This window comes from Stenella coeruleoalba (assembly GCF_951394435.1).
Source record: "Stenella coeruleoalba genome assembly, chromosome: 4".
NCBI lineage: Eukaryota > Metazoa > Chordata > Mammalia > Artiodactyla > Delphinidae > Stenella > Stenella coeruleoalba.
The window spans coordinates 124,928,932-124,950,835 of record NC_137149.1 but is presented as its reverse complement, the minus strand read 5'-3'; the positions used below and the strand labels follow the sequence as shown (position 1 = coordinate 124,950,835).

Here is a 21,904-nt window from a genome sequence, read left to right as displayed (position 1 = left end):
TAAAAATAGTATGACAAAATGCATATTCTTCCCTGAAATTTATTCTTCTTCCTACTCAACAATATATCGTTATTACGCAGTGACCGTCATTTCTTTTAATGCCTAAATAATGTTCTACGATAAGAGCATACCATTGAGTGTTTAAACACTTCCTTGAGTTGGGGAATTTGGGTGGCCTTTCAGCCTTATCAATGTTCTGAAATGTCCTTGTCAGTAGATTCTAGGGCACTTATCTATTTCTGGATTCACAGAAGCCAAAGAGCTGGGCTGAAGAACACATATATTTAAACTTTCAATGGTACAGCTAAATAGCCCTCCAGAAAATTCCATCCCCATTTATGTTCCAACTAGAAGCGCATGAGGTCCCTCTCCCCAAACCCTTATCAATATTTGAATATTATCAAACTTTCAACTTTTTGTCAATCTCATAGGTGAAAAACAGTATCTCATTTAAACGTATATTTCCCTGATCTCTGGTAAGACTGAATATTTAAAAATATGTCTATTATCCATTTTGTATAAATTACCCATTCACAAACTTTGCCTGTTTTGCTAGTGTAGAGAGAAGTCACAGCTCCTTTTCCATCTCCTCCCCGACGTTCGGGCTACAGCTCATCCAGAACATACATGAATCCTCATGTTGCCTCATTCCAACGCGCAGTTGGCGAAATGAGAGGAAAGTGGAAATGAGGAAGTTTCTGTCAGGTTATATAGCCATTGGCCCCAGGGCAAGTTCAGGAAGTCAGAGAATGAACAAAGAGGTGGCTGAACTTCTGTGAACTTGGGGGTTGGGGAGAGAAAGAGCTGGTAACAGGGCAGGTAGATGGGGTTACGGGGAAGGGCGGTCAGTGAGAAATTCCAGGTGGGAGGGTGGCTGGGAGATTGGTGGGAACAGGATGTCTAACATCCCATTTTTTTCCTAACGTTCCATTTTAAGTTTCTCTATCCCCCCCCAAACTCAGTGTGTCCAGACTTTGGTAGAAATCAAGGAACTGGAATGGAATTCCATGTGTGGGTGGTGGAGTCTGAGATGCTGGAGAGCTCGGTGGAGGAAGGGGGTCTGGAGAGGCCTGTGGGCATCTTCTGGGTGACCCCCTGTGACTCAGCTCAGCCCTGCGACTTCAGTGCTCGTCTGCACCTGTGTTTACAAGCACATTGGCACCAACCGATCGTTAGAGTGACGTTTAATGTTTAATACAGTTTCTCATCACTGGCTCTGTAGACAAGTTCTCCAGGGTCTATGAAAAATTGTTTTCCCTTTACATGAGGTTAGTATTTTACTCACATTTGAGAAACTGTTCTATAGTGTAAATAAGATTAGCTGCTTTGCTAAAGAGAGTACTCTTATAAGACCCTTTGTATGTACCTACATAAACCAATAATATGATGATAATCATAATAATTTGTATCTAGTCTTTATAATAAGTATGTCAGAATACCGATAAGGAAAATGCTTTATTTTTTATGCATATAAAAATTAGTATTCACTAATTCAGATCAACCCAAGCTGATTTAGCCTGAATTATTGAGGGTTTATTGTTCTGTCAAAATATAAAAGATGAAAGTTATTTGCATATCACATCTGCAGCTTCAACTTGGAGAGCTAGTATTTACACAGTTATGAAGCCATGCATTTCTCTCAGCAGCGCAATGTGGCTTCACAGTTTCCCTCAGGCTAGCTAGGAATAGTAGCAAAAAAAATCAGTTTTTCTTGTAACTGAGTAATGATCTATATGTAGGGAAGAGCTTTCATAATTATGAAGGTTCATGTCTTACCTATTAAGATCACAGTTTGGAAAATGGTTTTTTGGGTTTTTTTTTTTTCTGGTTATTAATCTGAGTCAGGCACTGTGCTAGGCACAGGAGGAAAACAAATGAGGACCACATTGGAGGAGACAGAAATGTAAAGTGATGATTAGACAAGCAAAGGTTTTGGAAGACTTGAGGGACTTGTTGTTCTAAAGGCACGTCACAGGGAGTGAGTCTAGAACTGACTGGGGGAGCAGGAAAGCTTCCTGGATGAGGTGACATTTCTGTCAGCCTTCCAGGGAGAAGAGGCTTGCTAAGTCAAGACAGCAAAATGAGAACACGAAGGTATGGAATTCTACAAAAGGGAATGTACCCACGAAGAAACTCGGGGTTTGGAAAAGGCATTCTGAATTCTAAGGGTTCATATTTCTATCCCTGAAAAAATTGACAAGGTGGCTAAAACGCAGATCACCTATGTTCTGTCCCTTCTGTTGGATATGTTTCTCTTTTGGTCCTCAACCCTGATGCTGAGAAAATCTCTAACCAGCAAGGGCTGGTTCTGGATTTTAACGTTATGGCGTGGTGAGGTATTGAGATGGATACCCGGGAAGCCTATGAAACTTATGTCCAGCTAACCACAAATAGTATAAGAGGATTGGAATGAATTAAAAGAAATCTACAGATACTTGGAAGGCATTATGAGTGTATATCTGAAATCAGGTTAAAAATAAGCCGCAGGTTCTCTTGTGATTTCTGAAACATCTTTGTTTAATCATAGAATTATGTCCATCTTCCATTCATCATAAATAATCCATTTCATTACTTTACCGATCCTTTTGAAAAAATTTGGTATTTAGCATAAACAAACACTGAACATTAGCCAGGGGTGTGTTAGTTTTAACCAGAAGAGGGAAGAATAAAAGGAAGAACCCACAAAATTTTAAAACTTAGAAAAGAGCACATGAAAAGATGAACATTCTCATCCATTTAAAAAATCAAATTTCATAACAACCATTAACAAAACTCCAGGTGGAAAAACAAGCAAACATAAATATAATCTAACGTATTTCTTTCATAAATACATTCAGACAAAACAAATGCATAAAAGAGATAGTGCATAGATATAACAACATATTTTAAGATATGAATAATTAAACCCCAATAATCATGAATTAAAAATAGATTTTGATTTTATTTTTTTGTCCTTTATGGAAAAATATGCCCAGCATTTGTGTAAAAAAAGAAATAGGTATACACATCAATAAAGCCACCAAAATTCACTACGGAAAGAAGATTATGTGAAAAAAGAACACAGTTTTTTTTAAAGCAAAAGGTAAAATGTTATATCATTTTCAGTTGAATTTTATCCCATAGTCACACCTACTATAGGTGTTAAGATAATAGAGGTAGATAAGTTGGGGGAAAAAAATCAGTATTCTAATGCTAGGGAGAAGATTTTTATGATAGGTCAGACAGACAATTCCATTCACTCTGAAATTCAACGAAGCTTGCGGGAACAAAACATGAAAACCTTTCTGTGCTCCATATGTAAGCATCAAAAGTATCAAGCAGAATTACTGTAGTTTTAGACACAAGTGAAATTCTTGACAATAGGAATTCTTGCCCAACAGCCTATTTAGCATAGCTTTTTGCAGGGTCTGGCATTAGCCTTAAAACTCACACCCAGGCTAACTCTTATGAAATTTATGAGGTTCAGTGACATTGAAATGAGTCAGAAGTAACACAAGGTGAGAGCTGGTAGTAACAACAATGTAAATTTACCATACCGGTAAACATGGTGAGTTTCTAAGGAATGATTTTTTGTTGTTGATAAAACAACAAAACAGCTGCTGAAGATACGGTGTGACTCATGATGTCAATATCACCTGTCAAATCACGAAAAGACACGTAGAGAGGATGTGACAGAATGGTGTGCAGGAAACAGAAAAAGTGTTCCCTTATTTCTATACATTGCTTTTTTCTCTATTTGGGTCGTGAAAGCTCTTCCAGACACAGTAGAAGCAAATATTGGATACTCTATGGCAGGCTGATGCCCAACTGGGAGCTAATTTTACTTAATATTTTGGTTGACGAATGGTTTTGCATCTTCTGTGTCTATTTTTCTTTCCATCTCTCTAGACAGAATGTGTATAGGTAACATTTGTTTGCCTCTATGACCTTTATATTTTCATTTATTTGTAAGAGCAATGTGATTTAATTTTTTTTTAAATGTTGCACACATTTGTCAAATCTGCCAAGGAAATTCTCATTAATAACTTGTCTCAAATGCCTTAAGTGTGCTTAATTTAAAGATGTAACAGGCTGCTTCTGGCTAAAAGAGGAAATTTGTGCCCAGCACATCTGTGTAACAGGAAACACATTTTGGTCTCCATTGTGGAATGTGAAATAATCCATCATTAATTGTTGCTGCTCTCGAACTAATTGTAACGTTTTTGGGTCTCACATTTGGTTGTTATGAGTTTGCAAGTGTGCTGGAAAACAGGTAAGAAAGAAATAATGGAAGAAAAACGAAAAACATTTGAAATATAATTTTAAGAATCCTGAAACCCAAATCCTGCAGTTTATCTGAAAACTGCACGTACTTTGACTCATAACTCAAACATCAGGCCCTTTCTTTGAAGCAGCTTATAATAAATTTAAGACATAGAACACCACAATCTCTTGTAATGGAACTGAGGAATTTCTGAGTGGAAACTATTTGAAGGAATGTCTTAAAAACTGATGTCAAGAAATGCAGATGACTTATGCTTTTCAGCATCTATTCAATCTATGACCCCTGCTGAGTTGATAAGGAAGAGGCATGTCACAGTTGCAGAAAAAAAGAATCACAAGGGAAATCAAAGTATCCGTGAATAAGACTTTGGAAATTTTCACTGTCATGAGAAGAGCATTTTCCTGATGGTGTGACCTCATTCCAAATAGTACAGTAGCTAGTAGAGAGCTGTATTGCACAGAAGGTGGTACGATGAAAACGTGTTTGCTTTTTGTCACTTATGATGACTGTTTCCTGTGTTAGGAAAAAAAAAACAAAGAACAACTCCAAAATACTGAACCACCCCTGGCAGTAACCAACAAAGTAGGTTTTGGAAATAACGCTCTCGTCAAATCCATTTTAAGGCACTTAAACAGTTATATTTTTTTGTGTAAAAAAATAAAATATGCATTGAAGCAACGTTCACAAATACATGTCTTCAGAACTGTTTGTATGTACAACCCTGTACGTATATACATCGCTGTGGAAAGACCACCTCCTTCCTTATACCGTTGGCCTTGTCAACTTCACTCCCTACGAGAAAGGAAAACATGACATCAGAGTTGGACGGTATCCACAAGCAACGTGAGAGCATCAATTAACACCAGATAATTTATGCTACGAGAAGGAAAAAGAGGTCCGCCTAGATAGCATTATATAACCCAGGATCCAAACCCCTGGATCCAAATAAATTCACCCGCCCACCTCACTGGCCTGCAGAATCTGGCACCTCCCCCACGCCCGGCATGGCTATTCATCCCGTCTGCTGTGCGTTAGATGGTGCCTGTGGGTCTCAGTCAGTATTGTCTGTAAAGCAGAGGAGACACTCAAGGATACCCTTACGATGGACACTTTGTTTTTGTGGCCAGGTGGGAATGGCTAAATATTCTAAGCCTTCTGGATTATTCTACATTAGCCAGTGGCCCCCTGGTTTGGAGTGGTTTCTGTGTGAAGGGAAAAATGAACAGCGTCCAGTTTAGTCTCCCTTTTGGAAATGCTTCTGTTACTCTGCAGGATAAATCCTAGAGCTTTTAAACATTTAGAAGAAAACTTCATTCTGATTAATTTGCTGTTCACTATGACTGTGTATTATTGATGGAGTATTAGGATTTTCAAATAATTTTCTTCATTCTTTGTCAAAATTTATATGTATAAATTCTGGTCTATCATGCATATACACATTGTTAAACACGAGCATATATACAAATGAAGTTTTCAAAGGGGATAAATAGTAAAAGAAAGAGAATTACTAAACTGCTCCTGTACCAATTCTGAGTGGGAAGACCCCAGACTGGAGTGGTCCCCAGCACAGAATGGTGTTTGCTAACATTTTGTTCAATTACAAGAGGAGGGAAGGTGCTGGAGGGCTACCTTCTCAGGCAGGATTCTGGGGACCTAGGGCTCTCCTTCTAAAAGCAATCTTGGGGGTGGGGGGGGAGAGATAAATTAGGAGAGTCTGGGATTAACATATACACACTCCTATATATAAAATGGATAAACAACAAGGACCTACTGTACAGCACAGGGAACTATACTCAATATCTTGTAATAACCTATAATGGAAAAGAATCTGAAAAAGAATATATATATATTCCTATATATTTTTATTCTTATATATATTCTTACATATATAACAATCACTTTGCTGTACACTTGAAACTAATGCAACATTGTAAATTAACTGTACTTCAGTACCAAAAATTAAACAAAAGCAATCTTGTATTCTGTTTGGAGCATCGTTGTGGTGTAGGGGAAAGATTTTGGGGGACACATAGACCAGGGTTCAAGTCCTAAGTCTAGCACTGAGTAAACCCACCCCCACAACCCTGGGCAAGTTGCTCAACTCTCTGGGCCTAGTTCCTATGTGTTCAATGGGGATAGCAGAGCCTGCTACAGTGTTGTAGAAAATAAGGAACATCAGTGATGATAACAGAGATTATATCAGATAGCTTTTGTCAAATACCTGCCACGTAATCCTCCACAACTCTAAAGAGTAGATGTTATCATGAGTCTTAGTGTGGCAGAGACTGAGGTGCACAGACGTGAAGTAACATGGCCAGGGTCACACGGGGGTAAGGTGGCAGAGCTGGCAGGATGGCTCAAGGGCCCACACTCCGAACCTGGTAAAGGCTGGCACGTGCTTAGCATAACACAGAGCTTAACAGGCTGTAGTGGGGCGGTCCCATTTTCAGGACACTAAGAACATGACACACAGTGCTCTGTCACTGGCTATCTCCTTGCCACCTTGTGAGCAGGCGAAAGAAGTCTTGCGAAGTCTGAGCCACTAGGAAGAAGGAAGAAGCCAGCTCTACGGGCACTTCCGTGGTATGTGCTGCCTCTGAATTTTGTATGAGTCACTCTGTTTATTTTATTTTGGCTGATAATTTAGAAAATCAAATCCACAAATATCAAATAAGTAACACGACTTCTGAGCCACGTGTGGTGAAACTGATGTCCTTGTGTGGCCTCCTTTGCTACTGAAATTTTATTTTTTAATTCCCAAACGCATAGTACAAAGAAGTTATTATGTGTCTGGAAAATTAAAACTAAAGTAGACGCTCTGGATAAATCCAGGTGCTATCATATTTAGAAAGGCATGTGAAGTCAGGACACATACAAATGATCAGGTGGGCAAAGATGGTGGGCACCCGAGCAGAGGGGCACATATATTTTGAGTATATTTACTGAAACTTTAATCCACTGCAATATGCCCTTCGATAGGAGCAAATTAAAAAGGGCTTTTAAAAACTACCTTTTAGGTATCATCGTGCTGTTATAACAATATAGAACAATTAGCCCTCAATCCTCTTGTTCAAATTGAATTGGATTAATGCGTCATTATTACCGTATTTAGTTAAGAGAATGTGTACTTGAGAACAAGGTTATATGTGCAAAAGTTAAGGCATATGAACAGCTAAGGTTCAGAAATAGCATTTCAACGTGACTTGGATCCAAATAAGATTCTTCTAGAGTCTCACCTTCTGCCTGGACACCATCCAAGACCTTATTGTTGGCACCAACACACTTCCCAGAAGGATCTGCACCGGGTGGTAGATCAGCAAGGGGACGGATATTAAAGAGAGGTACTCATGGCCTGCAAACACGATCTTCAGCATTGGAATCCCTGATGAACAAAGAAGACAGAAAACCTAGAGGCAAATTCAGTCTGTCATCAAACTAAAGACATACGCCATTAAAACTGGACTTCGGATTGCACCGCCTTTCCCTTGTGTATATTCACAGAACTGAAAAGGGAAGGTCTGGAACGACTCACCAAATCTTTCCATCTTCCTTTCACTGTGTAAACCTCCAAGCTCTATCTAGAACAGATTAAAACTGAAAAGGTGGTCGGTTCAAGGGCACCAGTAACTCTCACTGCAAGTTAGCAGCCTGTCTAACAAGGAGAGGAGAGACGAGAGTGGGGAATAGAGTTTCTTTTTTTTTAATTTTTAAATTTTATTTAATTTATTTTTTTATATAGCAGGTCCTTATTAGTCATCAATTTTAGACACATCAGTGTATACATGTCAATCCCAATCGCCCAATTCATCACACCACCACCCACCCACCCCCGCCGCTTTCCCCCCTTGGTGTCCATACGCTTGTTCTCTACATCCGTGTCTCAATTTCTGCCCTGTAAACTGGTTCATCTGTACCATTTTTCTAGGTTCCACAGATATGCATTAATATACGATATTTGTTTTTCTCTTTCTGACTTACTTCACTGTGTATGACAGTCTCTAGATGCATCCACGTCTCTACAAATGACCCAGTTTTGTTGCTTTTTATGGCTGAGTAATATTCCATTGTATATATGTGCCACATCTTCTTTATCCATTCATCTGCTGATGGGCATTTAGGTTGCTTCCATGACCTGGCTATTGTAAATAGTGCTGCAATGAACACTGGGGTGCATGTGTCTTTTTGAATTATGGTTTTCACAGGGTATATGCCCAGTAGTGGGATTGCTGGATCATATGGCAATTCTATTTTTAGTTTTTTAGGGAACCTCCGTACTGCTCTCCATAGTGGCTGTATCAATTTACATTCCCACCAACAGTGCAAGAGGGTTCCCTTTTCTCCACACCCTCTCCAGCATTTGTTGTTTGTAGATTTTCTGATGATGCCCATTCTAACTGGTGTGAGGTGATACCTCATGTAGTTTTGATTTGCATTTCTCTAATAATTAGTGATGTTGAGCAGCTTTTCATGTGCCTCTTGGCCATCTGTATGTCTTCTTTGGAGACATGTCTGTTTAGGTTTTCTGCCCATTTTTGGGTTGGGTTGTTTGTTTTTTGATATTGAGCTGCATGAGTTGTTTATATATTTTGGAGATTAATCCTTTGTCCATTGATTCGTGTGCAAATATTTTCTCCCATTCTGAGGGTTGTCTTTTCGTCTTGTTTATGCTTTCCTTCGCTGTGCAAAAGCTTTTAAGTTTCATTAGGTCCCATTTGTTTATTTTTGTTTTTATTTTCATTACTCTAGGAGGTCGATCAAAAAAGATCTGGCTGTGATTTATGTCAAAGAGTGTTCTTCTTATGTTTTCCTCTAAGAGTTTTATAGTGTCTGGTCTTACATTTAGGTCTCAAACCCATTTTGAGTTTATTTTTGTGCATGGTGTTAGGGAGTGTTCTCATTTCATTCTTTTACATGTAGCTGTCCAGTTTTCCCAGCACCACTTATTGAAGAGACTGTCTTTTCTCCATTGTATATCCTTGCCTCCTTTGTCATAGATTAGTTGACCATAGGTGCGTGGGTTTATCTCTGGGTTTTCTATCTTGTTCCATTGATCTATGTTTCTGGTTTTCTGCCAGTACCATATTGTCTTGATTACTGTAGCTTTGTAGTATAGTCTGAAGTCAGGGAGTCTGATTCCTCCAGCTCCGTTTTTTTCCCTCAAGGCTTCTTTGGCTATTTGGGGTCTTTTGTGTCTCCATACAAATTTCAAGACTTTTTGTTCTCATTCCATATAAAATGCCATTGGTCATTTGATAGGGATTGCATTGAATCTGCAGATTGCTTTGGGTAGTACAGTCATTTTCACAATATTGATTCTTCCAATCCAAGAACATGGTATATCTCTCCATCTGTTGGTATCATCTTTAATTTCTTTCATCAGTGTCTTATAGTTTTCTGCATACAGGTCTTTTGTCTCCCTAGGAAGGTTTATTCCTAGGTATTTTATTCTTTTTATTGCAATGGTAAATTGGATAGTTTCCTTAATTTCTCTTTCGGATTTCGGGATAGAGTTTCTTCGAGAAGGCTGAGGCATACTAGTAAGGTAGAGGTTAAAAATGGATCTTTTCTGCACAACACTGTAAAGCAACTATAACACACACACAAAAAAAGGATCTTTTCTTGCTTAGTGGTGAAACACTCTGTTAGTCTTTAGGGAAGCCTGCCTGGCACCATTTCACAGCCCCCAAGTTCACTTTGGGGCTGAAAGTATATGGTAAGATAAAGTATGGTATATATGGCTATAAGTCGGAGGGTACTTTAGCCAGATAGACATTACTAAAGGCTTTTGCACATTCTCTTTTGGCCAAGAATCTCGAAGCGCTTTAAGCAGTACTGTATACGGCAGATGAATTCTAAAATCTGTGCTGAATGATTAAACCCCACAGTGAAGGCTGTAACGGAACTCAGGTAAATGAATACTACTTCTGAGTCTACCGCTCTGTTATATCCAGGGCAAGGTGTGCATATTTTGTAAGCAGCTGCCTAACATATGTAACTATTAAGCTTCTGTAACAGAATTCAGACACTGGTGATTTGACTATTATCACCAATTGCTTTAATGTGGTCCAGTTGTCAGTACGGCTGTGTATGTACATCAGTTTTTCAACTGAATAGCTTTAACAGCTTAGCTTTCTTTTTGTTTCTTTGAGAACAACCACTGAAAAGGACCCAGGCTCCTAAATACACACAATGATGGTACATAAATAATGTTTTATGATAGCCTGGTGAGGAAAGCTCTGCTTTTTCAATTATTTTTACCTTCTAATAAACTTCAAACCTTTATGCAAAAATGTATTTCATGGCTGCTTTCTTTTTCATAGCCTCACATATCATTGCCATAAACTGCAAACACTTAACTCTTCCCAAACAAAGTCTCTCTCAAAGCTTCAAGCATATGCATTTAGATTTTTGCACAGCTTCTGTCTTCTCACTAATATAAAGAACAAAGGAGTTTTCTTTTTAAAAGTAATATGCTTAATCCACTTATTGGATTTGAATTAGATCAGTGTTAGATACTGAAAAGCAGCATTTAATATTGTAATCCCAGAGGGCTTCCCTGGTGGCGCAGTGGTTAAGAACCCACCTGCCAATGCAGGGGACACGGGTTCAAGCCCTGGTCCGGGAAGATCCCACGTGCTGCAGAACAACTAAGCCCGTGTGCCACAACTACTGAGCCTGCGCTCTAGAGCCTGTGCGCCACAACTACTGAGCCTGCGTGTCACAACTACTGAAACCCACGCGCCTTGAGCCTGTGCTCTGAAACAAGAGAAGCTACCACAATAAGAAGCCTGCACACCGCAACAAAGAGTAGCCCCCATTCGCCACAACTAAAGCCCACACGCAACAACAAAGACCCAACGCAGCCAAAAAAATAAATAAATAAAAAAATAAAATAAAATGAATAAAATCTAAAAAAAAAAAAAAAAAATTATAGTCCCAGAAAGTTACAATGAGAAATGAAGAAGACCTGAACATACACTACTCCTGTTTTCAGGAAAGGTTATTTGGCCCAAAAGGATGATGTGAAGGAGTTGGGGGGTGGCGTGGAGTAATAGTGGGGCTAAAGGGAGCAAATGATAGAAATATGGAGGTATGTGTCTCTAAAAAATGGTCAGAGCAGGGGTTTCTGACCCCAAATTCAAGGACGATGGCCGCTGGGCTAAATCACCTGAGTTACACTTTCTTGGCTAAGTTCAGGCAGGCTCTGGGTCGTTCTTCAGCCAGCTCAAGCAAGCCCACAGATATGGTCACAGGGCTGCTGCTCCAATACGAAAGTTCACAAGGTATCTTAATGGAAGCGACATCAATTCACTGTAGTGTGATGAAAAGATAGTAGTAATAGTGATAATAATGGTTCGTATGCAGTGAGTACTTACTTGAGGCCAGGTGCTGTCAAGGGCTCTCCCATATGAACAGACAACAACTCTCGGTGGTTGATGAAACCTATTGTTTGCACCATTTTACTAATGAGGAGACTGAAACGCCTCATTAGTGGTTAGAAAACTTTCCCAAGTGGTGGAGTCTTTACTGCAATCCAGGCCACCTGGGTTTCCAGTTCTCTGTGTCAGGTAAGGGTCAAGGCCTCCGAGGTCTTCAGTTCAAGATGCCACAGGCATGGCAGCTCCATGAAGCAGAAGAGGGCCTGGGATGCAAAGAGCTTTCTAGTCCAGAAGTCCTTTCAGAACTCGCTCCCCTTGGGCCCCTCCCAGCAGCACTTCCGGGGGCAGCAGACCTCACACTCCCCTGCTACCCACGCTGGGGTATTCCTGTGATTTCACAGCAGCCAGGAGCTCAGTAACCGCCAGGCCTACCCCAATAGTGGCAAGGGAACCCCAGACTGACACTGCCTTCAAGAAACTTCCAGTGTACAGGTGAACTTCTACCTTCTGTGGACCCTGCTATCACTTTGTATGAAGTTCTCTTCTGGTCCTGGGCTGGTTCTTCAGCTCTTCCGTCTCATCTTTGAACACACTCTTCTGTACAGACCGGGCTGGGACTCTGCAAACATCACTCCTCCTTGTCAGCAGGCGGCCCCCTGGACACTAGAGGAAGGCTGGAGAAGGCGCCGAGGCCTGGGGTTCGGCCCCAGCGGCTAGCCCACTGTGCCCCTCCTTGAAGGTCTGACCCCTGTTTCCTCTCCAGACTTCTAGGTTCTGAGAACCCAACTTCTTCCTTTGTTCCCCCAGCTCCGGCTACTTCCTGCACTTATTACTCCTTCATTTCCTCACTGTCCCCTCCCCGCTTTCCCACACTGTTTTAGTGCCCTATGTTGATGGCGTGGCGTGTTTGCCTGCCTCACCCTGGACACACGGGCCCTCTCTCACTTGGCTTCGCAGCCCAGTCATCCACTTCGCCTGGAAAAGAGAGGGCTCCCGCATGACTGGCCGCTGCTGTAGACATCTGTCGAATGAAGTAGGGATTTCTCTTCATCACTTTGTATGCCTGCAATACCTTCTTGTTAATTGTTAATCAGATTTCCTATCACCACCACTCTCAGTGACTAATGTTAAAAATATGATTGAAAATCACATCAGAGAGAAAAACTTAGCTTCCGGAGATTAGGGCCAGGTCCCTTTGCTGCGTCTTTGCTTGTCATTCTCTCAGGGTGGATTCACCACCGGCTAATCCCCGGATGAGGGGAGGGGGACTCCAGCGATTCACGTCAAGCTATTTGTTTTGGGAACCTTTCTGTTCCCTCTGTCTGAAACTCTACCTTACTTCTCGATCATTCAATTATCCACTTTCCTTTTCAATTATTAGTTCCTTCGCAGTCTCTTCTTTATATCTCAGTCTTTCCCCTGCTTTTCTTCAGTTTCTCCCCATCCGCCCTCCTGGCAGCTTCCACCCTCTGCATTTTCATTTTCTCGAGGGTCAGAGTAGGAAGAGAAGTTGGGAGAAGTGGGGGGTGGAGGGGGAGGTAACTATTCTACGATTCCACCTCCGAGTGGTCCAGTCCACCCTGGCGATGTTTGGAAGCGGCGAGTTTACGATCTCTGTTCTAGGGCATCTTTGCCACGTTTCCAGCTCTATCAGGACGAACACTGGAAATGAAATAGAGAGAGTCCTGGAACTGTGAGGGCCACTGCGCTCACCACACTGCGATTTCTGTCACCTGGCCACGAATTTGGCAAAACTTGACCTTCAAGTCAAATCAGAGAGCATCGGTATGTCTTTTTCCAGAAGCCCATGTGATGCACCACCCTTTCATCCTCTTCACCCACCCTTTCAACAATTCACTCAATCGTTCATTCAATTAGCACTCACTTCACAGATTAACTAAAGGGCGAGGCATGTGACACGACTCTCACTCAGGTAACTCACCGGCCCCTCTGTGACCACTCCCACTGCCTCCCCGTGACCTTCCTTCAGGGCTCGGGCAGCCCTCACCCGCCCCCCAACCCTCGCCCCAAACCCATCTCTCTGCCTTCAGGCTTGTCCTCTGCAGGGTATTTTCCAGTCTGCAACCAGGCTGAGTACAAAATCTCTCTCCGTCTCACCACGCTCCCCTGGGCTCTCTGTGCTCCAGCCATGAAGAGTGTGGTGCCCCTTCCTCCCCTCCTCTCCTCAACCCGTGCCCATGCCCACGCTCTAGGCTCTAGAAGTCTCACCTCTCGGTCTTTGCATGTGAGCTCCTTTTGCCCAGGATGCCCGCCACCCACTTCTTGACCTGCCCGATTCCTTAGTCTGCAGTTCCTAACTCACCTCCTTTGGGAAGCCATCCTTGATGTCCCAAGGCTCCTTTCTGCTCTAGCCTTACCCAACTGGGGCATGTTCCAGCCTAGCGTTTGCTGCATTTATTATCGCTGCTTGCTTCATGTGTGTGTGTGTGTGTGTGTGTGTGTGTGTGTGTGTGTGTGTGTTTCCCTCACTAAGCTGTTAGCTTCTTAGGGTCAGTGACTGTTTTGTCTTCATCTCTGAGTATCTTAGTGCTCAGAGGAAGAGCACTGAAGGATCGGACTTGTGCTTTTCCAGACCCCATCATAAAGTTACTGTGCAGACTATCACTCCATTTTCACTCCATTCATTAACTAGGGAGGAAAAAAGGGCAATAATTTCAAAAAACCAAACAAACTTACTCAAAAGAGTTTTCTTTTTCAAGTAAAATTTAAATATAGGACTCTTTTCATCTTGCGATCACTGCGGTAACATAAATGAAGCAAATTAATTTTAATGCTCCCAGGTACTGATTCTGTGTCACCATGGTTGACAGGATCCGACTAGACTTTATGAGACGGCGTTTGACTTTATGGAAGTGAACACCATGCGCACATTTACAATTTTACGGGGACTTTAAGCTGTCATGCTGAAAAATGTTTATAAAACATTAATCAAAAAATGCCTCTTTAATACAATGCATTGTCTGAAAGATGTTAGAAGGCGCATATTGTAAATGGATTCCTTTTCTGACTAAAGTAATTTCCACCAGAAGCATTTCCCCACTGCTCTACAAGTACACTGTGTGGAGAGATAAAGAGCACTTCCCCAGCACATTACTACCTGCTCCAAACACTTGGGAAATCACTAATGTATGGCATGCCATATTTCCATGTCACACATGACACATTCGTCTAAAATTATCCAACAGACTTTGACACTGCGGCATATTCCATAAGCAGAGCTTTCAACTGACATCTGCCAACTAAGAACTTCAAGTGAGAGCTTTCTTCTTCTAACAAGCAAATAAGGGGTTTCTTTTATCCTGCACCCAGGATGGAAAGGATAAAATAATACGTACCAGAACAAGTGGGGGTTTCCCCCCCTATTTTAAATGTTTATTTTATGTTCTCTGAATTAGAAAATTCCCTTTGTATCAAGTTTCAACAGTTACTAGTTTCTATTGGATGGACGGTTTTTAAATTTTTCCTTGAGAAACAGACATTTTTCTTCCTCGATTAAATATGGACCTTCACATACCTCTCACGGAAGGCCGCTCTATTGCTCACAATAGGAACACCATCTACTTTATATCGTTGTTCAGAGTTTACTTGTAGGAGCACGATGCTCTCACCATCTACTCATTCATTCAAAAAATACTTTCTGGGCCTCTGCTGTATGTGATTCACTGTTCCCGGTGCTGAGGATATAAGGAAAATAACACAGACAAGGCCCCTGCCTTCCTGGGGCCCACTTTCTGTAGCACTTGCCCCAGTCACCTCGGCTTTCCTTCATCCAGAGTGAGTGCCGGCCTGGTGCATGCTTACCAAGTTGCTACAACTCAGAGTTTGGGGATCACCATTTGTCTTTCTATTTGTAGATCAAGTCAGCAAGTTCTGGAGGTTCTTTCCTCTATCGAGCACTGTCCTTCCCCCTCAGTTTTCACTGCCACCTTCCTAATTTGGTTCCTCATAAAATAAAGCCAAATGACTCTTTCAGCCTCCTGACATAACCCCCTGTCTTCAGACTCTTCCCTTCATCAATCCTACAAACCACAGCCAGATTAATCTTCCTAAAACCCACATTAATTAAAGGCAATACCCTGCTCAAGAATTACAATGACTTTCCAGTGCCCATTCATCAAATCCTCTACCCCTTCGACGTCAGTAAAGAACGATGGCAACTACCGCCATTTTGTAAGTGCTTCCTGCCTGCCAAGTGCTTTTCCTGCATTATCTCACTTAATCCTTAAAACAGCCCTAAGAAGTAGGTGGCAATTTCCCCACTGAAACATGAGGCAACTGAGGGGTAGAGCAGTTATGTGACTTGCCTAACATCACACATCTGGTAGGTGGTAGAGGCAGAATTAGACCACAGTCTATTTACTTTTAATCACTAACCTATGTTAACTCCATTAAACCAAACTCTCAGTTGCCAATTGCTGTCACTGGCTCAGGCCTAGAACTTTCTTGTCTTTGTAAGAGCTGAGCCCCTGCCTCAATCTTGTCCTTTCCCTCTGGGTGACTAAATCCTAGGGATTGTTTTGGGCTCAGCTTTACATTTTTTCTCCATGGTGAAGGTGGCCTCCCTACCGATTTCTTCCTCTTTTGAAGAATGAAGCCTCTCTTCCTAGCTGCACTCCATAATTTAGCATTTGCTTATGTTGCCATTATTTTCTTTTGTGTAGGTTTTGTTTGCCCCTGAAAATAGGCAAAGCCTTATATTTTTCTTTTAATCTCCTGCAGTGTTTAAGCACAGGACTGGTACTCAATATATGAATGATTAATTATTGAAGAATAGGTGCTAAAGCAATGTTTCCCATCAAAAAAGACAGGACAAGAACAAATACTAGTTGCTTTACTGGACTAAAAAGAGAATAAGGGCTTCCCTGGTGGCGCAGTGGTTGAGAGTCCGCCTGCTGATGCAGGGGACATGGGTTCGTGCCCCAGTCTGGGAAGATCCCACATGCCGCGGAGCAGCTGGGCCCGTGAGCCATGGCCGCTGAGCCTGCGCGTCCAGAGCCTGTGCTCCGCAACGGGAGAGGCCACAACAGTGAGAGGCCCGCATACCGCCAAAAAAAAAAAAAAAATCCTTCGCACACCCCTCTGGGAGAGGGTTGTATTCCATAGGAGAAAAATATATTCATTATGGCAGGAAGGAAAGAAACTGGTCTGACCGTGGAAACCAAACTTTGAAATGAGTATTGAATAGTGGAGTAGGAAAGGAAATATATTGAAAAACACCCTTTGTGTTTTTGAACTTGAATATGTCACTTACTTTCCCACTTCGCTAAGAGACAGTATACGCCAGTCACCTGGATCCTTTCCTGTCTTTCAAAGGTTCATTCGCCTGAATTCACATGACTTGTTTTCCATTTAAATTCTTTCTCGGATGTTCCAGTGAGTTCTGGAGAGAGCTGCTGGCAAACCTGGCATCGAGCTGCTTAGCTCTTCAGTCGTCATGGAGAGTTCCCACTTTTGTTTAGTTTGTTCTTAGTTAGAAACATCCATAATTTTACTCTCCAAACATCTTACACATGGTTATTTGAATTCTATCTCTTCCTTCTTAGTGCATCTCTCAGTTCAAAAGCCCACATTTGCCTTTAAGAGTCACTGGGATAGATGGTCTCCCCAATCATAATGTAATTGCAGAGGCAGCCGCTAGTAGAGGAACACAGCCACTCTTTTCAGGCATCACTAAATGCCAGTCTGGGTCCCCTTCTGACCCCACGTGCGCACGCGCGTGTGCACACACACACGCACACACACACTTTCTCTTCAGAGACAAATAGTCACAGAAAGTCAAACTCACTGGCGCTGGTTTATCTCAGTTACCACACAAAGGGGTACTTATATGCCTTTTCTAGGACACAAAATGGTGCCATGATAAGGTACACCAACAGTTTTGGAATTTGTTTAGAAAAGGCTTTCAGTTAGGATTTTCCTAAAGCAAGCTAATTTTCAGTAATATAGCTGTCGCTTCATGCAGCAATTTATAATTTATTATGTCCAGTAGCCTACACAAGGCAGTACAGGTAGCTGTTACGAAGCCTGATACAAGACGCAGAGAGCCCCGGGTTGGAATCCCATGCTTACCACTTACCAGCTGTGTTACTTTGGTTAGGCAAGTGATTGAACCTCTGTTTTCACATCTGTAAAATGTACCTACTCTGTAGGGTTTTTTTTTCCTTAATAAACCGTAAATGAAACAATACACAATGTCTGGTAAGTAGTAAGTCTTCAGATACCATTCTAGGTGCAGTGAATAAGTGGGTAAACCGATACCCCTCCCCCAACCCCGCCTTCATGGAACTTATGCTCTTATTGACTAGGGAGAGAAGATGGAGAGTACCATGCCAAAGCTAGGTGAAGAGCAAATTCCACCCAACCACAGAATCATGGCACAGGGAGGTGAGGAAATGCAGCACTGCAAAGCTGTTAGGCAAAATGGATGCAGTGAACATTTGGGTTATTCTAATTTTTGTCTCTCTTTTAGAGTGGGTACAAAGAAAGGCCACCTACTTCCAGGTTGACGGGTATGGCTTGGCATGCTGTCCTTCAGAGAGAGGGCCACTAACATGTGGCCTGTTGGAGCAGGTGGTACGTCTGCACAGCCCCCAGAATTACTGCTCGTAATGCTGGCTATTCTAGGACTTCCCCTGAAACCCATTCTGCAATGTTCCAAAGGCTGGCGAGTCTACTTCCTGCAGATTCCCTTAGGAAGGTGGACAGGATGTCACGGATCATGTGACCTGCTCTCATTCACTCCCATCTAAATGACTAGTCTTTTGCTCAAATTCTCCAAGGTATTTTAATACACAGATTGGGCTGCCTTACCCTTGCCAGTGATTTACATTTTATTTGCTTCCCTGTTCTTTTCGTGTCGTTCCATCTGTAATGGAAAACTGCTATATTATCTTTTTTTTAAATTTATTTATTTTATTTTTGGCTGCCTTGGGTCTTTGTTGCTGCGCACGGGCTTTCTCTAGTTGCGGCGAGCGGGGGCTACTCTTCGTTGCGGTGCACAGGCTTCTCATTTCAGTGGCTTCTCTTGTTGCGGAGCACGGGCTCTAGGTGCACGGGCTTCAGTAGTTGTGGCTCGTGGGCTCTAGAGCTCAGGCTCAGTAGTTGTGGCACGCGGGCTTAGTTGCTCCGCAGCATGTGGGATCTTCCCAGACCAGGGCTCGAACCCGTGTCCCCTGCATTGGCAGGCGGATTCTTAACCACTGCGCCACCAGGGAAGCCCGCCATATTATCTTTGATGTGACTCCACCATCAGAACCTCTATTGTTGCTTTATGAGACACAGAAGGAAAGATTCTTGTCCTTTTTGTAGAAGGAGTCATCCAAAATGATGCACAACTAAATAATATATGCAAATAAGAACTCTTTAGTTTTCTCAGTGTCCCAGTGATGGGTTCAGGGAACCCACATACACTAGGGCATTTCTAAATCGCTGAACATAAAGGCAATAGCAGCAGCTCAGGGATGGCTAACAACCAACCCCCTTGGCTAGACCTCCGGCAGAAAAACAAGACAATCTTATACCAGTTTCACAGGTAAGTATAAATGGAATTTTAATTTCCAACCTCTGAGGCCTGAAAAACCTCCCATGGTTATCTCTGTAGATGGCCTATGAGAGGGAAAGGGACACGTGGAAGTCCACACAGGAGGTGTCAGAAATGCACTTCACATGTTGGACTCAGACATCCCCTCTGAGGTCCGATGGGGCTCTCCTGCCACCCTCCCCTCCACGGTTAGGAAGACTCACAGCTCCATTTCTTTTCGGTGTAGTCAGGAGCTATTTAGCTATGCTAAATCGATGTTTATGTAAAACTTTCCTAAGAGATTTATCCTTCCTTCATATTTCAAAACCAGAATTCAAAAACAACATTTTTATATATTATAAAATACAGACTATAATAATATATAAAAATACATCTCCCTTTATCTAAAAGGCAGAGTTAGGCCTGGAAGAGCAGGAAAATGAACAAATATAAGGGTATAAACTAGAAGTCCGAGGCCATTACTAACAGAAGGAACAATCTTTCCAGTAATTGAGAGTTTTAGGAAAAAAAGAGCAGTGTTCATGTTGTAGTCTTTCGGTCATCCCACCTCAGGCAGGACTTCAGAAGCCATATCTGGAGTTCATGGACCTTTCTGGCTCTCATCGGTATGTTGGTAGGTGGAATACAGATTGTGGAAAATCATTACACAGGGCTTACTATGGGTCAGGCACTATTCTGAGAGTGAGCCAACATTAGCTCATTCACTCCTTATGTCTACAATGTGAGTAAAGGCTACCGTTATTCTCCCCATTTTTCAGATGAGAAAACTGAGGCAGCGGAAGAATAAAAATCTCCCCAAGGCCACGCACAGTGAGCAACAGCGTGTAGATGTGAACACAGACAGACTGGCTCTGGTTCTGGGCCCTCTACCACATTACTGCCTCCAATGGTGATTTGTCAGAGTGCCTGGAACCCGAGAGAAAAAGAGATGCTTGATGATATTAACACAGAATAATGGAGGGTGAAAAGGAATAGAATATAGAACGTAAGAAATAAAATATTTACACAGGAAAGGTCTGCAAAGAAGAGAGGTATTCCTTTCGACAGAGGAGCTCATATGACCAGCTTTTACTCACTTTGAATAAAAGTTGGTCGATGACCATTTTCTGACCATTGTCAGCCCATTCAGAAAATGAAAGATGGTGGTTTAGCCTTCAGTCACCTGGGCTGTAACCCTACCCCTTTGCTGAAAGTTTTACGTAATAAAACTTGCATAAAGATGCAAGAAAAGACCCAAATGAGCAGCTGGTGTTACTTCTGTTTTGAAACAGGTACGTTCTGATTGGAAAAGATGTTTAATGAATGTCCTGAACTGGCTCACCACATGCTGACAATGAAACATTTAACTCTACCAATCGAAGTTCTCAGCCTCGGAAGATTAGGTACATCCTCACCTATCTGACAGCACTGTAGGAGTAATTAACAGATGGGGAATTCAAGAATGCATTGAAGAGCTGAGCCATGGAGGCTTCATTCAGATGCCCATGGTGGCTTCCGGGAGGGGTCACCATATTACAGAGACAGGTGGGAAGGAAGTAGAGTGAGCTTAGCATTTTCCTTCTCTGGGCTGCGAAGGAAGAGTCATTTGTCTTCTAAAGAGAATAATCTGCCTAATGTTCGCAATCACAGGATGTGAAACCTCAAAAATAGAGAGTTTCATATGACAAAAATAACACAAAGGCATCAGAATAGATTAAACATCGTCACCAACACAGGGCTGGCCCCATCTGACTGGCTCTGGAAAGCCTTGTCTAGTTTCACAGATTTTTTAAAAGATGTGTTTTTATATAAATGAAGAAAAACACTTGGAACTTTTTAAGTGTGAGCCAATGAGAGGCTGATGAGTATGACATGCACTTTCACTGATTCTGCCACAGCTTCCAACACCCTAAACTTAGTTTTCCCTAAGATTTTGCATTGATAATGTTCTTAACAATGGACAGAGGAACTTCTGGAAGGTGTCCAAATTGTAGTTAAGTTGTAAATGGGAGTAAACTGTGACCCAAATGCACATACACTTTCTGTTTTGTCAACATGGCCACTAATCACCCTCTGGTGCTAATTTTCTTCTTGATGGTACCATGTTTATGATAAACTTAAACCTCAGAAGATATATCTTCTGACACAGAAGAACAAGGATGTTTTCATTTGGGGATTAGAAACTAGAGTTATTTACCCATAAATCCATCTCTCTTTTAAAAGGCTGACTCGGAGACCTTCAAGATGGCGGAGGAGTAAGATGTGGAGATCACCTTCCTCCCCACAAATACATCAGAAATACATCTACACGTGGAACAACTCCTACAGAACACCTACTGAACGCTGGCAGAAGACCTCAGACCTCCCAAAAGGCAAGAAACTCCCCACGTACCTGGGTAGGGCAAAAGAAAAAATAAAAAACAGAGACAAAAGGATAGGGACGGGACCCGCACCAGTGGGAGGGAGCTGTGAAGGAGGAAAGGTTTTCCACACACTAGGAAGCCCCTTCGCGGGCGGAGACTTATGGTGGCGGAGGGGGAAGCTTCGGCGCCGCGGAGGAGAGCACAGCCACAGGGGTGCGGAGGGCAAAGCGGAGGAGAGCGCAGCCACAGGGGTGCGGAGGGCAAAGATTCCCGCACCGAAGATCAGGGCCGAACGGCACTCACGAGGCCGAGAGGCTTGTCTGCTCACCCGCTGGGGCGGGCGGGGCTGGGAGTTGAG

At 42.3% G+C, this 21,904-nt stretch overlaps 1 protein-coding gene across 1 annotated transcript in view; it reads right to left on the bottom strand.

Annotated features, from left to right (window-relative positions):
• Positions 1 to 2,871: 2,871 nt before the first annotated feature.
• The window catches only part of SLC10A7 (solute carrier family 10 member 7), a 248,309-nt gene continuing 229,276 nt past the window's right edge, over positions 2,872 to 21,904 (bottom strand). Inside the window, exons 11-12 of the mRNA XM_079919492.1 lie at positions 7,501 to 7,646; positions 2,872 to 5,056 (exon numbers count right to left, since the gene is read on the bottom strand). Coding sequence (XP_079775618.1) covers positions 5,027 to 5,056; positions 7,501 to 7,646 — 176 coding nt within the window. The 3' untranslated portion in view covers positions 2,872 to 5,026. The remainder of the gene's footprint in view (positions 5,057 to 7,500; positions 7,647 to 21,904) is intronic.